This window comes from Lissotriton vulgaris, chromosome 2_2 (genome assembly GCF_964263255.1).
Source record: "Lissotriton vulgaris chromosome 2_2, aLisVul1.2, whole genome shotgun sequence".
In the NCBI taxonomy this organism is placed as follows: Eukaryota; Metazoa; Chordata; class Amphibia; order Caudata; family Salamandridae; genus Lissotriton; species Lissotriton vulgaris.
This window is the reverse complement of record NC_141688.1, coordinates 333,260,009-333,276,596: the sequence shown is the minus strand read 5'-3', so window position 1 is coordinate 333,276,596 and position 16,588 is coordinate 333,260,009. Positions and strand designations below refer to the sequence as shown.

The window sequence follows — 16,588 nt, the reverse complement described above, 5'->3', positions numbered from 1 at the left end:
TTGCATCTGCAGGGGGCGGTATGCCCCGCCTCCCCCTCCCCCCCAGGCCTCAGTCTTTGCGTCTGCAGGGGGAGGTATGCCCCGCCTCCCCCTCCCCCCAGGCCTCAGTCTTTGCGTCTGCAGGGGGCGGTATGCCCCGCCTCCCCCTCCCCCCAGGCCTCAGTCTTTGCATCTGCAGGGGGCGGTATGCCCCGCCTCCACCTCCCCCCAGGCCTCAGTCTTTGCGTCTGCAGGGATGCAGAGGGAGTTGCTTATGTATATTGTGTGTTTCATTGTTTGCCCGATGTTTACAGCTACAAATGTATTTTCAAAACTAATCCTGAACCGGTTAAAGCTTTGCCCTTTATAGATAAAATAATCCATCCAAGCAGCTGAGAATGAGGGTATTAAATGTTCATGCTTTAAAATCTCATTTTTATCTGCATCACAGACATCAAAATATTTTTGCTCATGAAGATTGGTTTTGGTTTACATTTGAAATTAACCCGGTAGACCATATCATTTTCTTTTGTTAGTTATATAATCATTTTTTCTCCATTTTACAGAACTCACATCTTTCCATTCTGGGGACTTTTCGAGGAAGGAAGAACAGCAAAGCGCCATCGCGCTGGATTCCATTGGTGCAGAATCACATAAGAGACACACTGGGGCCACCTCAGGTGACATACAAATGAACTGGGAACAAACAAGTTGTGGCTGTTTCAACCTCACAGCTCCTGTAAATTACACGTGGCCCAGAGCAGACAGTGCGCGTCCTTCACAGCTCCAGTCAATTACACGTGACCCAGAGCAGACAGTGCCCGTCCTTCACAGCTCCAGTCAATTACACGTGACCCACAGCAGACCTTGCGCGTCCTTCAGAGCTCCTGTAAGTTACACGTGACCCAGAGCACACAGTGCACCTCCTTCACAGCTCCTGTAAGTTACACGTGGCCCAGAGCAGACAGTGCACTTCCTTCACAGCTCCAGTCAATTACACGTGACCCAGAGCAAACAGTGCCCGTCCTTCACAGCTCCAGTCAATTACACGTGACCCAGAGCAGACAGTGCAAGCCCTTCACAGCTCCAGTCAATTACACGTGACCCAGAGCGGACCGTGCTCGTCCTTCACAGCTCCAGTCAATTACACGTGACCCAGAGCAGACCGTGCACTTCCTTCACAGCTCCAGTCAATTACACGTGACCCAGAGCAGACAGTGCACTTCCTTCACAGCTCCAGTCAATTACACGTGACCCAGAGCAGACAGTGCACTTCCTTCACAGCTCCAGTCAATTACACGTGACCCAGAGCAGACAGTGCACATCCTTCACAGCTCCAGTCAATTACACGTGACCCAGAGCGGACAGTGCACGTCCTTCACAGCTCCTGTAAACTACACGTGACCCACAGCAGACCTTGCACGTCCTTCAGAGCTCCTGTAAGTTACACGTGACCCAGAGCGGACAGTGCACGTCCTTCACAGCTCCTGTAAACTACACGTGACCCACAGCAGACTTTGCACGTCCTTCAGAGCTCCTGTAAGTTACACGTGACCCAGAGCGGACAGTGCACGTCCTTCACAGCTCCTGTAAACTACACGTGACCCACAGCAGACCTTGCACGTCCTTCAGAGCTCCTGTAAGTTACACGTGACCCAGAGCAGACAGTGCACCTCCTTCACAGCTCCTGTAAGTTACACGTGGCCCAGAGCAGACAGTGCACTTCCTTCACAGCTCCAGTCAATTACACGTGACCCAGAGCACACAGTGCACCTCCTTCACAGCTCCTGTAAGTTACACGTGGCCCAGAGCAGACAGTGCACTTCCTTCACAGCTCCAGTCAATTACACGTGACCCAGAGCAAACAGTGCCCGTCCTTCACAGCTCCAGTCAATTACACGTGACCCAGAGCAGACAGTGCAAGCCCTTCAAAGCTCCAGTCAATTACGCGTGACCCAGAGCAGACAGTGCACTTCCTTCACAGCTCCAGTCAATTACACGTGACCCAGAGCAGACAGTGCTCGTCCTTCACAGCTCCAGTCAATTACACGTGACCCAGAGCAGACCGTGCTCGTCCTTCACAGCTCCAGTCAATTACACGTGACCCAGAGCAGACAGTGCACATCCTTCACAGCTCCAGTCAATTACACGTGACCCAGAGCGGACAGTGCACGTCCTTCACAGCTCCTGTAAGTTACACGTGACCCAGAGCGGACAGTGCACGTCCTTCACAGCTCCTGTAAACTACACGTGACCCACAGCAGACCTTGCACGTCCTTCAGAGCTCCTGTAAGTTACACGTGACCCAGAGCAGACAGTGCACCTCCTTCACAGCTCCTGTAAGTTACACGTGGCCCAGAGCAGACAGTGCACTTCCTTCACAGCTCCAGTCAATTACACGTGACCCAGAGCAAACAGTGCCCGTCCTTCACAGCTCCAGTCAATTACACGTGACCCAGAGCAGACAGTGCAAGCCCTTCAAAGCTCCAGTCAATTACACGTGACCCAGAGCAGACAGTGCACTTCCTTCACAGCTCCAGTCAATTACACGTGACCCAGAGCACACAGTGCACCTCCTTCACAGCTCCTGTAAGTTACACGTGGCCCAGAGCAGACAGTGCACTTCCTTCACAGCTCCAGTCAATTACCTGTGACCCAGAGCAAACAGTGCCCGTCCTTCACAGCTCCAGTCAATTACACGTGACCCAGAGCAGACAGTGCAAGCCCTTCAAAGCTCCAGTCAATTACACGTGATCCAGAGCAGACCGTGCACGTCCTTCACAGCTCCAGTCATTACACGTGACCCAGAGCAGACAGTGCTCGTCCTTCACAGCTCCAGTCAATTACACGTGACCCAGAGCGGACAGTGCACGTCCTTCACAGCTCCTGTAAACTACACGTGACCCACAGCAGACCTTGCACGTCCTTCAGAGCTCCTGTAAGTTACACGTGACCCAGAGCGGACAGTGCACGTCCTTCACAGCTCCTGTAAACTACACGTGACCCACAGCAGACTTTGCACGTCCTTCAGAGCTCCTGTAAGTTACACGTGACCCAGAGCGGACAGTGCACGTCCTTCACAGCTCCTGTAAACTACACGTGACCCACAGCAGACCTTGCACGTCCTTCAGAGCTCCTGTAAGTTACACGTGACCCAGAGCAGACAGTGCACCTCCTTCACAGCTCCTGTAAGTTACACGTGGCCCAGAGCAGACAGTGCACTTCCTTCACAGCTCCAGTCAATTACACGTGACCCAGAGCACACAGTGCACCTCCTTCACAGCTCCTGTAAGTTACACGTGGCCCAGAGCAGACAGTGCACTTCCTTCACAGCTCCAGTCAATTACACGTGACCCAGAGCAAACAGTGCCCGTCCTTCACAGCTCCAGTCAATTACACGTGACCCAGAGCAGACAGTGCAAGCCCTTCAAAGCTCCAGTCAATTACGCGTGACCCAGAGCAGACAGTGCACTTCCTTCACAGCTCCAGTCAATTACACGTGACCCAGAGCAGACAGTGCTCGTCCTTCACAGCTCCAGTCAATTACACGTGACCCAGAGCAGACCGTGCTCGTCCTTCACAGCTCCAGTCAATTACACGTGACCCAGAGCAGACAGTGCACATCCTTCACAGCTCCAGTCAATTATACGTGACCCAGAGCGGACAGTGCACGTCCTTCACAGCTCCTGTAAGTTACACGTGACCCAGAGCGGACAGTGCACGTCCTTCACAGCTCCTGTAAACTACACGTGACCCACAGCAGACCTTGCACGTCCTTCAGAGCTCCTGTAAGTTACACGTGACCCAGAGCAGACAGTGCACCTCCTTCACAGCTCCTGTAAGTTACACGTGGCCCAGAGCAGACAGTGCACGTCCTTCACAGCTCCTGTAAACTACACGTGACCCACAGCAGACCTTGCACGTCCTTCAGAGCTCCTGTAAGTTACACGTGACCCAGAGCAGACAGTGCAAGCCCTTCAAAGCTCCAGTCAATTACACGTGACCCAGAGCAGACAGTGCGCGTCCTTCACAGCTCCAGTCAATTACACGTGACCCAGAGCACACAGTGCACCTCCTTCACAGCTCCTGTAAGTTACACGTGGCCCAGAGCAGACAGTGCACTTCCTTCACAGCTCCAGTCAATTACACGTGACCCAGAGCAGACAGTGCTCGTCCTTCACAGCTCCAGTCAATTACACGTGACCCAGAGCAGACCGTGCTCGTCCTTCACAGCTCCAGTCAATTACACGTGACCCAGAGCAGACAGTGCACATCCTTCACAGCTCCAGTCAATTATACGTGACCCAGAGCGGACAGTGCACGTCCTTCACAGCTCCTGTAAGTTACACGTGACCCAGAGCGGACAGTGCACGTCCTTCACAGCTCCTGTAAACTACACGTGACCCACAGCAGACCTTGCACGTCCTTCAGAGCTCCTGTAAGTTACACGTGACCCAGAGCAGACAGTGCACCTCCTTCACAGCTCCTGTAAGTTACACGTGGCCCAGAGCAGACAGTGCACGTCCTTCACAGCTCCTGTAAACTACACGTGACCCACAGCAGACCTTGCACGTCCTTCAGAGCTCCTGTAAGTTACACGTGACCCAGAGCAGACAGTGCAAGCCCTTCAAAGCTCCAGTCAATTACACGTGACCCAGAGCAGACAGTGCGCGTCCTTCACAGCTCCAGTCAATTACACGTGACCCAGAGCACACAGTGCACCTCCTTCACAGCTCCTGTAAGTTACACGTGGCCCAGAGCAGACAGTGCACTTCCTTCACAGCTCCAGTCAATTACACGTGACCCAGAGCAAACAGTGCGCGTCCTTCACAGCTCCAGTCATTACACATGACCCAGAGCAGACAGTGCAAGCCCTTCAAAGCTCCAGTCAATTACACGTGACCCAGAGCAGACAGTGCGCGTCCTTCACAGCTCCAGTCAATTACACGTGACCCAGAGCACACAGTGCGCGTCCTTCACAGCTCCAGTCAATTACACGTGACCCAGAGCGGACAGTGCACGTCCTTCACAGCTCCAGTCAATTACACGTGACCCAGAGCAGACAGTGCACGTCCTTCACAGCTCCAGTCAATTACACGTGACCCAGAGCGGACAGTGCACGTCCTTCACAGCTCCAGTCAATTACACGTGACCCAGAGCGGACAGTGCACGTCCTTCACAGCTCCAGTCAATTACACATGACCCCGAGCAGACCGTGCACCTCCTTCACAGCTCCATTAAATTACACGTGCCCAGAGCAGACCGTGCACTTCCTTCACAGCTCCAGTCAATTACACGTGACCCAGAGCAGACAGTGCACGTCCTTCACAACTTCAGTCAATTACACGTGACCCAGAGCGGACAGTGCACGTCCTTCACAGCTCCAGTAAATTACACGTGACCCAGAGCAGACCGTGCTTGTCCTTCACAGCTCCAGTCAATTACACGTGACCCAGAGCGGACAGTGCACGTCCTTCACAGCTCCAGTAAATTACACGTGACCCAGAGCAGACCATGCACGTCCTTCAAAGCTCCAGTCAATTACACGTGACCCAGAGCAGACCGTGCGCGTCCTTCACAGCTCCAGTCATTACACGTGGCCCAGAGCAGACCGTGCGCGTCCTTCACAGCTCCAGTCAATTACACGTGACCCAGAGCAGATAGTGCCCGTCCTTCACAGCTCCAGTCAATTACACGTGACCCAGAGCACACAGTGCACCTCCTTCACAGCTCCTGTAAGTTACACGTGGCCCAGAGCAGACAGTGCACTTCCTTCACAGCTCCAGTCAATTACACGTGACCCAGAGCAAACAGTGCCCGTCCTTCACAGCTCCAGTCAATTACACGTGACCCAGAGCAGACAGTGCAAGCCCTTCACAGCTCCAGTCAATTACACGTGACCCAGAGCAGACCGTGCACATCCTTCACAGCTCCAGTCAATTACACGTGACCCAGAGCGGACAGTGCACGTCCTTCACAGCTCCTGTAAACTACACGTGACCCACAGCAGACCTTGCACGTCCTTCAGAGCTCCTGTAAGTTACACGTGACCCAGAGCGGACAGTGCACGTCCTTCACAGCTCCTGTAAACTACACGTGACCCACAGCAGACCTTGCACGTCCTTCAGAGCTCCTGTAAGTTACACGTGACCCAGAGCGGACAGTGCACGTCCTTCACAGCTCCTGTAAACTACACGTGACCCACAGCAGACCTTGCACGTCCTTCAGAGCTCCTGTAAGTTACACGTGACCCAGAGCAGACAGTGCACCTCCTTCACAGCTCCTGTAAGTTACACGTGGCCCAGAGCAGACAGTGCACTTCCTTCAGAGCTCCTGTAAGTTACACGTGACCCAGAGCGGACAGTGCACGTCCTTCACAGCTCCTGTAAACTACACGTGACCCACAGCAGACCTTGCACGTCCTTCAGAGCTCCTGTAAGTTACACGTGACCCAGAGCAGACAGTGCACCTCCTTCACAGCTCCTGTAAGTTACACGTGGCCCAGAGCAGACAGTGCACTTCCTTCAGAGCTCCTGTAAGTTACACGTGACCCAGAGCAGACAGTGCACCTCCTTCACAGCTCCAGTCAATTACACGTGACCCAGAGCAAACAGTGCCCGTCCTTCACAGCTCCAGTCAATTACACGTGACCCAGAGCAGACAGTGCAAGCCCTTCAAAGCTCCAGTCAATTACACGTGATCCAGAGCAGACCGTGCACGTCCTTCACAGCTCCAGTCATTACACGTGACCCAGAGCAGACAGTGCTCGTCCTTCACAGCTCCAGTCAATTACACGTGACCCAGAGCGGACAGTGCACGTCCTTCACAGCTCCTGTAAACTACACGTGACCCACAGCAGACCTTGCACGTCCTTCAGAGCTCCTGTAAGTTACACGTGACCCAGAGCGGACAGTGCACGTCCTTCACAGCTCCTGTAAACTACACGTGACCCACAGCAGACTTTGCACGTCCTTCAGAGCTCCTGTAAGTTACACGTGACCCAGAGCGGACAGTGCACGTCCTTCACAGCTCCTGTAAACTACACGTGACCCACAGCAGACCTTGCACGTCCTTCAGAGCTCCTGTAAGTTACACGTGACCCAGAGCAGACAGTGCACCTCCTTCACAGCTCCTGTAAGTTACACGTGGCCCAGAGCAGACAGTGCACTTCCTTCACAGCTCCAGTCAATTACACGTGACCCAGAGCACACAGTGCACCTCCTTCACAGCTCCTGTAAGTTACACGTGGCCCAGAGCAGACAGTGCACTTCCTTCACAGCTCCAGTCAATTACACGTGACCCAGAGCAAACAGTGCCCGTCCTTCACAGCTCCAGTCAATTACACGTGACCCAGAGCAGACAGTGCAAGCCCTTCAAAGCTCCAGTCAATTACGCGTGACCCAGAGCAGACAGTGCACTTCCTTCACAGCTCCAGTCAATTACACGTGACCCAGAGCAGACAGTGCTCGTCCTTCACAGCTCCAGTCAATTACACGTGACCCAGAGCAGACCGTGCTCGTCCTTCACAGCTCCAGTCAATTACACGTGACCCAGAGCAGACAGTGCACATCCTTCACAGCTCCAGTCAATTATACGTGACCCAGAGCGGACAGTGCACGTCCTTCACAGCTCCTGTAAGTTACACGTGACCCAGAGCGGACAGTGCACGTCCTTCACAGCTCCTGTAAACTACACGTGACCCACAGCAGACCTTGCACGTCCTTCAGAGCTCCTGTAAGTTACACGTGACCCAGAGCAGACAGTGCACCTCCTTCACAGCTCCTGTAAGTTACACGTGGCCCAGAGCAGACAGTGCACGTCCTTCACAGCTCCTGTAAACTACACGTGACCCACAGCAGACCTTGCACGTCCTTCAGAGCTCCTGTAAGTTACACGTGACCCAGAGCAGACAGTGCAAGCCCTTCAAAGCTCCAGTCAATTACACGTGACCCAGAGCAGACAGTGCGCGTCCTTCACAGCTCCAGTCAATTACACGTGACCCAGAGCACACAGTGCACCTCCTTCACAGCTCCTGTAAGTTACACGTGGCCCAGAGCAGACAGTGCACTTCCTTCACAGCTCCAGTCAATTACACGTGACCCAGAGCAGACAGTGCTCGTCCTTCACAGCTCCAGTCAATTACACGTGACCCAGAGCAGACCGTGCTCGTCCTTCACAGCTCCAGTCAATTACACGTGACCCAGAGCAGACAGTGCACATCCTTCACAGCTCCAGTCAATTATACGTGACCCAGAGCGGACAGTGCACGTCCTTCACAGCTCCTGTAAGTTACACGTGACCCAGAGCGGACAGTGCACGTCCTTCACAGCTCCTGTAAACTACACGTGACCCACAGCAGACCTTGCACGTCCTTCAGAGCTCCTGTAAGTTACACGTGACCCAGAGCAGACAGTGCACCTCCTTCACAGCTCCTGTAAGTTACACGTGGCCCAGAGCAGACAGTGCACGTCCTTCACAGCTCCTGTAAACTACACGTGACCCACAGCAGACCTTGCACGTCCTTCAGAGCTCCTGTAAGTTACACGTGACCCAGAGCAGACAGTGCAAGCCCTTCAAAGCTCCAGTCAATTACACGTGACCCAGAGCAGACAGTGCGCGTCCTTCACAGCTCCAGTCAATTACACGTGACCCAGAGCACACAGTGCACCTCCTTCACAGCTCCTGTAAGTTACACGTGGCCCAGAGCAGACAGTGCACTTCCTTCACAGCTCCAGTCAATTACACGTGACCCAGAGCAAACAGTGCGCGTCCTTCACAGCTCCAGTCATTACACATGACCCAGAGCAGACAGTGCAAGCCCTTCAAAGCTCCAGTCAATTACACGTGACCCAGAGCAGACAGTGCGCGTCCTTCACAGCTCCAGTCAATTACACGTGACCCAGAGCACACAGTGCGCGTCCTTCACAGCTCCAGTCAATTACACGTGACCCAGAGCGGACAGTGCACGTCCTTCACAGCTCCAGTCAATTACACGTGACCCAGAGCAGACAGTGCACGTCCTTCACAGCTCCAGTCAATTACACGTGACCCAGAGCGGACAGTGCACGTCCTTCACAGCTCCAGTCAATTACACGTGACCCAGAGCGGACAGTGCACGTCCTTCACAGCTCCAGTCAATTACACATGACCCCGAGCAGACCGTGCACCTCCTTCACAGCTCCATTAAATTACACGTGCCCAGAGCAGACCGTGCACTTCCTTCACAGCTCCAGTCAATTACACGTGACCCAGAGCAGACAGTGCACGTCCTTCACAACTTCAGTCAATTACACGTGACCCAGAGCGGACAGTGCACGTCCTTCACAGCTCCAGTAAATTACACGTGACCCAGAGCAGACCGTGCTTGTCCTTCACAGCTCCAGTCAATTACACGTGACCCAGAGCGGACAGTGCACGTCCTTCACAGCTCCAGTAAATTACACGTGACCCAGAGCAGACCATGCACGTCCTTCAAAGCTCCAGTCAATTACACGTGACCCAGAGCAGACCGTGCGCGTCCTTCACAGCTCCAGTCATTACACGTGGCCCAGAGCAGACCGTGCGCGTCCTTCACAGCTCCAGTCAATTACACGTGACCCAGAGCAGATAGTGCCCGTCCTTCACAGCTCCAGTCAATTACACGTGACCCAGAGCACACAGTGCACCTCCTTCACAGCTCCTGTAAGTTACACGTGGCCCAGAGCAGACAGTGCACTTCCTTCACAGCTCCAGTCAATTACACGTGACCCAGAGCAAACAGTGCCCGTCCTTCACAGCTCCAGTCAATTACACGTGACCCAGAGCAGACAGTGCAAGCCCTTCACAGCTCCAGTCAATTACACGTGACCCAGAGCAGACCGTGCACATCCTTCACAGCTCCAGTCAATTACACGTGACCCAGAGCGGACAGTGCACGTCCTTCACAGCTCCTGTAAACTACACGTGACCCACAGCAGACCTTGCACGTCCTTCAGAGCTCCTGTAAGTTACACGTGACCCAGAGCGGACAGTGCACGTCCTTCACAGCTCCTGTAAACTACACGTGACCCACAGCAGACCTTGCACGTCCTTCAGAGCTCCTGTAAGTTACACGTGACCCAGAGCGGACAGTGCACGTCCTTCACAGCTCCTGTAAACTACACGTGACCCACAGCAGACCTTGCACGTCCTTCAGAGCTCCTGTAAGTTACACGTGACCCAGAGCAGACAGTGCACCTCCTTCACAGCTCCTGTAAGTTACACGTGGCCCAGAGCAGACAGTGCACTTCCTTCACAGCTCCAGTCAATTACACGTGACCCAGAGCAAACAGTGCCCGTCCTTCACAGCTCCAGTCAATTACACGTGACCCAGAGCAGACAGTGCAAGCCCTTCAAAGCTCCAGTCAATTACACGTGACCCAGAGCAGACAGTGCACTTCCTTCACAGCTCCAGTCAATTACACGTGACCCAGAGCAGACCGTGCACGCCCTTCAAAACTTCAGTCAATTACACGTGACCCAGAGCAGACAGTGCACTTCCTTCACAGCTCCAGTCAATTACAAGTGACCCAGAGCAGACCATGCACGTCCTTCAAAGCTCCAGTCAATTACACGTGACCCAGAGCAGACCGTGCGCGTCCTTCACAGCTCCAGTCATTACACGTGGCCCAGAGCAGACAGTGCTCGTTCTTCACAGCTCCAGTCAATTACACTTGACCCAGAGCAGACAGTGCGCGTCCTTCACAGCTCCAGTCAATTACACGTGACCCAGAGCAGACCGTGCTCGTCCTTCACAGCTCCAGTCATTACACATGACCCAGAGCAGACAGTGCGCGTCCTTCACAGCTCCAGTCAATTACACGTGACCCCGAGCAGACAGTGCACGTCCTTCACAGCTCCAGTCAATTACACGTGACCCAGAGCGGACAGTGCACGTCCTTCACAGCTCCAGTCAATTACACGTGACCCAAAGCAGACAGTGCACGTCCTTCACAGCTCCAGTCAATTACACGTGACCCAGAGCGGACAGTGCACGTCCTTCACAGCTCCAGTCAATTACACGTGACCCAGAGCGGACAGTGCACGTCCTTCACAGCTCCAGTCAATTACACATGACCCCGAGCAGACCGCGCACCTCCTTCACAGCTCCATTAAATTACACGTGCCCAGAGCAGACCGTGCACTTCCTTCACAGCTCTAGTCAATTACACGTGACCCAGAGCAGACAGTGCACGTCCTTCACAACTCCAGTCAATTACACGTGACCCAGAGCAGACCGTGCGCGTCCTTCAAAGCTCCAGTAAATTACACGTGACCCAGAGCAGACCGTGCACTTCCTTCACAGCTCCAGTCAATTACACGTGACCCAGAGCAGACAGTGCGCGTCCTTCAAAGCTCCAGTAAATTACACGTGACCCAGAGCAGACAGTGCGCGTCCTTCACAGCTCCAGTCATTACACGTGACCCAGAGCGGACAGTGCACGTCCTTCACAGCTCCAGTCAATTACACGTGACCCAGAGCAGACAGTGCTCGTCCTTCACAGCTCCAGTCAATTACACGTGACCCAGAGCAGACAGTGCGCGTCCTTCACAGCTCCAGTCAATTACACGTGACCCAGAGCAGACAGTGCACATCCTTCACGGCTCCAGTCAATTACACGTGACCCAGAGCGGACAGTGCACGTCCTTCACAGCTCCAGTCAATTACACGTGACCCAGAGCAGACAGTGCGCGTCCTTCACAGCTCCAGTCAATTACACGTGACCCAGAGCAGACAGTGCACATCCTTCACGGCTCCAGTCAATTACACGTGACCCAGAGCGGACAGTGCACGTCCTTCACAGCTCCTGTAAACTACACGTGACCCACAGCAGACCTTGCACGTCCTTCACAGCTCCAGTCAATTACACGTGACCCAGAGCAGACAGTGCTCGTCCTTCACAGCTCCAGTCAATTACACATGACCCAGAGCAGACCGTGCTTGTCCTTCACAGCTCCAGTCAATTACACGTGACCCAGAGCGGACAGTGCACGTCCTTCACAGCTCCAGTAAATTACACGTGACCCAGAGCATACAGTGCACGTCCTTCACAGCTCCAGTCAATTACACGTGACCCAGAGCAGATAGTGCGCGTCCTTCACAGCTCCAGTCAATTACACGTGACCCAGAGCACACAGTGCACCTCCTTCACAGCTCCTGTAAGTTACACGTGGCCCAGAGCAGACAGTGCACTTTCTTCACAGCTCCAGTCAATTACACGTGACCAGAGCAAACAGTGCCCGTCCTTCACAGCTCCAGTCAATTACACGTGACCCAGAGCAGACAGTGCAAGCCCTTCAAAGCTCCAGTCAATTACACGTGACCCAGAGCAGACAGTGCACGTCCTTCACAGCTCCAGTCATTACACGTGACCCAGAGCAGACCGTGCTCGTCCTTCACAGCTCCAGTCAATTACACGTGACCCAGAGCAGACAGTGCTCGTCCTTCACAGCTCCAGTCAATTACACGTGACCCAGAGCAGACAGTGCACATCCTTCACAGCTCCAGTCAATTACACGTGACCCAGAGCGGACAGTGCACGTCCTTCACAGCTCCTGTAAACTACACGTGACCCACAGCAGACCTTGCACGTCCTTCAGAGCTCCTGTAAGTTACACGTGACCCAGAGCGGACAGTGCACGTCCTTCACAGCTCCTGTAAACTACACGTGACCCACAGCAGACCTTGCACGTCCTTCAGAGCTCCTGTAAGTTACACGTGACCCAGAGCGGACAGTGCACGTCCTTCACAGCTCCTGTAAACTACACGTGACCCACAGCAGACCTTGCACGTCCTTCACAGCTCCTGTAAGTTACACGTGGCCCAGAGCAGACAGTGCACTTCCTTCACAGCTCCAGTCAATTACACGTGACCCAGAGCAAACAGTGCCCGTCCTTCACAGCTCCAGTCAATTACACGTGACCCAGAGCAGACAGTGCAAGCCCTTCAAAGCTCCAGTCAATTACACGTGACCCAGAGCAGACAGTGCACTTCCTTCACAGCTCCAGTCAATTACACGTGACCCAGAGCAGACCGTGCACGCCCTTCAAAACTTCAGTCAATTACACGTGACCCAGAGCAGACAGTGCACTTCCTTCACAGCTCCAGTCAATTACACGTGACCCAGAGCAGACCGTGCACGCCCTTCAAAACTTCAGTCAATTACACGTGACCCAGAGCAGACAGTGCACTTCCTTCAAAGCTCCAGTCAATTACACGTGACCCAGAGCAGACCGTGCGCGTCCTTCACAGCTCCAGTCATTACACGTGGCCCAGAGCAGACAGTGCTCGTTCTTCACAGCTCCAGTCAATTACACTTGACCCAGAGCAGACAGTGCGCGTCCTTCACAGCTCCAGTCAATTACACGTGACCCCGAGCAGACAGTGCACGTCCTTCACAGCTCCAGTCAATTACACGTGACCCAGAGCGGACAGTGCACGTCCTTCACAGCTCCAGTCAATTACACGTGACCCAAAGCAGACAGTGCACGTCCTTCACAGCTCCAGTCAATTACACGTGACCCAGAGCGGACAGTGCACGTCCTTCACAGCTCCAGTCAATTACACGTGACCCAGAGCGGACAGTGCACGTCCTTCACAGCTCCAGTCAATTACACATGACCCCGAGCAGACCGTGCACCTCCTTCACAGCTCCATTAAATTACACGTGCCCAGAGCAGACCGTGCACTTCCTTCACAGCTCTAGTCAATTACACGTGACCCAGAGCAGACAGTGCACGTCCTTCACAACTCCAGTCAATTACACGTGACCCAGAGCAGACCGTGCGCGTCCTTCAAAGCTCCAGTAAATTACACGTGACCCAGAGCAGACCGTGCACTTCCTTCACAGCTCCAGTCAATTACACGTGACCCAGAGCAGACAGTGCGCGTCCTTCAAAGCTCCAGTAAATTACACGTGACCCAGAGCAGACAGTGCGCGTCCTTCACAGCTCCAGTCATTACACGTGACCCAGAGCGGACAGTGCACGTCCTTCACAGCTCCAGTCAATTACACGTGACCCAGAGCAGACAGTGCTCGTCCTTCACAGCTCCAGTCAATTACACGTGACCCAGAGCAGACAGTGCGCGTCCTTCACAGCTCCAGTCAATTACACGTGACCCAGAGCAGACAGTGCACATCCTTCACGGCTCCAGTCAATTACACGTGACCCAGAGCGGACAGTGCACGTCCTTCACAGCTCCTGTAAACTACACGTGACCCACAGCAGACCTTGCACGTCCTTCACAGCTCCAGTCAATTACACGTGACCCAGAGCAGACCGTGCTTGTCCTTCACAGCTCCAGTCAATTACACGTGACCCAGAGCAGACCGTGCTTGTCCTTCACAGCTCCAGTCAATTACACGTGACCCAGAGCGGACAGTGCACGTCCTTCACAGCTCCAGTAAATTACACGTGACCCAGAGCATACAGTGCACGTCCTTCACAGCTCCAGTAAATTACACGTGACCCAGAGCATACAGTGCACGTCCTTCACAGCTCCAGTCAATTACACGTGACCCAGAGCAGATAGTGCGCGTCCTTCACAGCTCCAGTCAATTACACGTGACCCAGAGCACACAGTGCACCTCCTTCACAGCTCCTGTAAGTTACACGTGGCCCAGAGCAGACAGTGCACTTCCTTCACAGCTCCAGTCAATTACACGTGACCCAGAGCAAACAGTGCCCGTCCTTCACAGCTCCAGTCAATTACACGTGACCCAGAGCAGACAGTGCACGTCCTTCACAGCTCCAGTCAATTACACGTGACCCAGAGCGGACAGTGCACGTCCTTCACAGCTCCTGTAAACTACACGTGACCCACAGCAGACCGTGCACCACCTTCACAGCTCCAGTAAATTACACGTGACCCACAGCAGACCTTACACGTCCTTCAGAGCTCCAGTAAATTACACGTGACCGTCCTTCACAGCTCCAGTCAATTACACGTGACCCAGAGCAGACCGTGCTTGTCCTTCACAGCTCCAGTAAACTACACCTGACCCAGAGCAGAGAGTGCGCGTCCTTCACAGCTCCAGTCAATTACACGTGACCCAGAGCAGATAGTGCGCGTCCTTCACAGCTCCAGTCAATTACACGTGACCCAGAGCACACAGTGCACCTCCTTCACAGCTCCTGTAAGTTACACGTGGCCCAGAGCAGACAGTGCACTTCCTTCACAGCTCCAGTCAATTACACGTGACCCAGAGCAAACAGTGCCCGTCCTTCACAGCTCCAGTCAATTACACGTGACCCAGAGCAGACCGTGCACGTCCTTCACAGCTCCAGTCAATTACACGTGACCCAGAGCACACAGTGCACCTCCTTCACAGCTCCTGTAAGTTACACGTGGCCCAGAGCAGACAGTGCACTTCCTTCACAGCTCCAGTCAATTACACGTGACCCAGAGCTAACAGTTCCCGTCCTTCACAGCTCCAGTCAATTACACGTGACCCAGAGCAGACAGTGCACGTCCTTCACAGCTCCAGTCAATTACACGTGACCCAGAGCGGACAGTGCACGTCCTTCACAGCTCCAGTCAATTACACGTGACCCAGAGCAGACAGTGCTCGTCCTTCACAGCTCCAGTCATTACACGTGATCCAGAGCAGACCGTGCACGTCCTTCACCGCTCCTGTATATTACACCTGACCCAGAGCAGACCGTGCACGTCCTTCACAGCTCCTGTAAGTTACACGTGACCCAGAGCGGACAGTGCTCGTCCTTCACAGCTCCAGTCATTACACGTGGCCCAGAGCAGACAGTGCACTTCCTTCACAGCTCCAGTCAATTACACGTGACCCAGAGCAGACAGTGCTCGTCCTTCACAGCTCCAGTCATTACACGTGACCCAGAGCAGACAGTGCTCGTCCTTCACAGCTCCAGTAAATTACACGTGGCCCAGAGCAGACCGTGCACGTCCTTCACCGCTCCTGTATATTACACCTGACCCAGAGCAGACCGTGCACGTCCTTCACAGCTCCAGTCAATTACACGTGACCAATAGCAGACAGTGCTCGTCCTTCACAGCTCTAGTCATTACACGTGACCCAGAGCGGACAGTGCACGTCCTTCACAGCTCCAGTCATTACACGTGACCCAGAGCGGACAGTGCACGTCCTTCACAGCTCCAGTCATTACACGTGACCAAGAGCAGACAGTGCACGTCCTTCACAGCTCCAGTCATTACACTTACCTCAGAGCAGACAGTGCGCGTCCTTCACAGCTCCAGTCATTACACGTGGCCCAGAGCAGACCGTGCGTGTCCTTCACAGCTCCAGTCAATTACACGTGACCCAAAGCAGACCGTGCACGTCCTTCAAAGCTCCAGTCATTACACGTGACTCAGAGCAGACAGTGCGCGTCCTTCACAGCTCCAGTCATTACACGTGACTCAGAGCAGACAGTGCGCGTCCTTCACAGCTCCAGTCATTACACGTGGCCCAGAGCACACAGTGCACCTCCTTCACAGCTCCAGTCAATTACACGTGACCCAGAGCAGACAGTGCACGTCCTTCACAGCTCCAGTCAATAACACGTGACCCAGAGCACAGTGCACGTCCTTCACAGCTCCAGTCATTACACGTGGCCC

At 54.0% G+C, this 16,588-nt stretch overlaps 1 protein-coding gene across 1 annotated transcript in view; it reads left to right on the top strand.

Annotated features, from left to right (window-relative positions):
• The window catches only part of LOC147729423 (uncharacterized), a 104,315-nt gene that overhangs the window by 55,349 nt on the left and 32,378 nt on the right, over nucleotides 1-16,588 (top strand). The window contains exon 6 of the mRNA XM_086959766.1: nucleotides 546-659. Coding sequence (XP_086815892.1) covers nucleotides 546-659 — 114 coding nt within the window. The remainder of the gene's footprint in view (nucleotides 1-545; nucleotides 660-16,588) is intronic.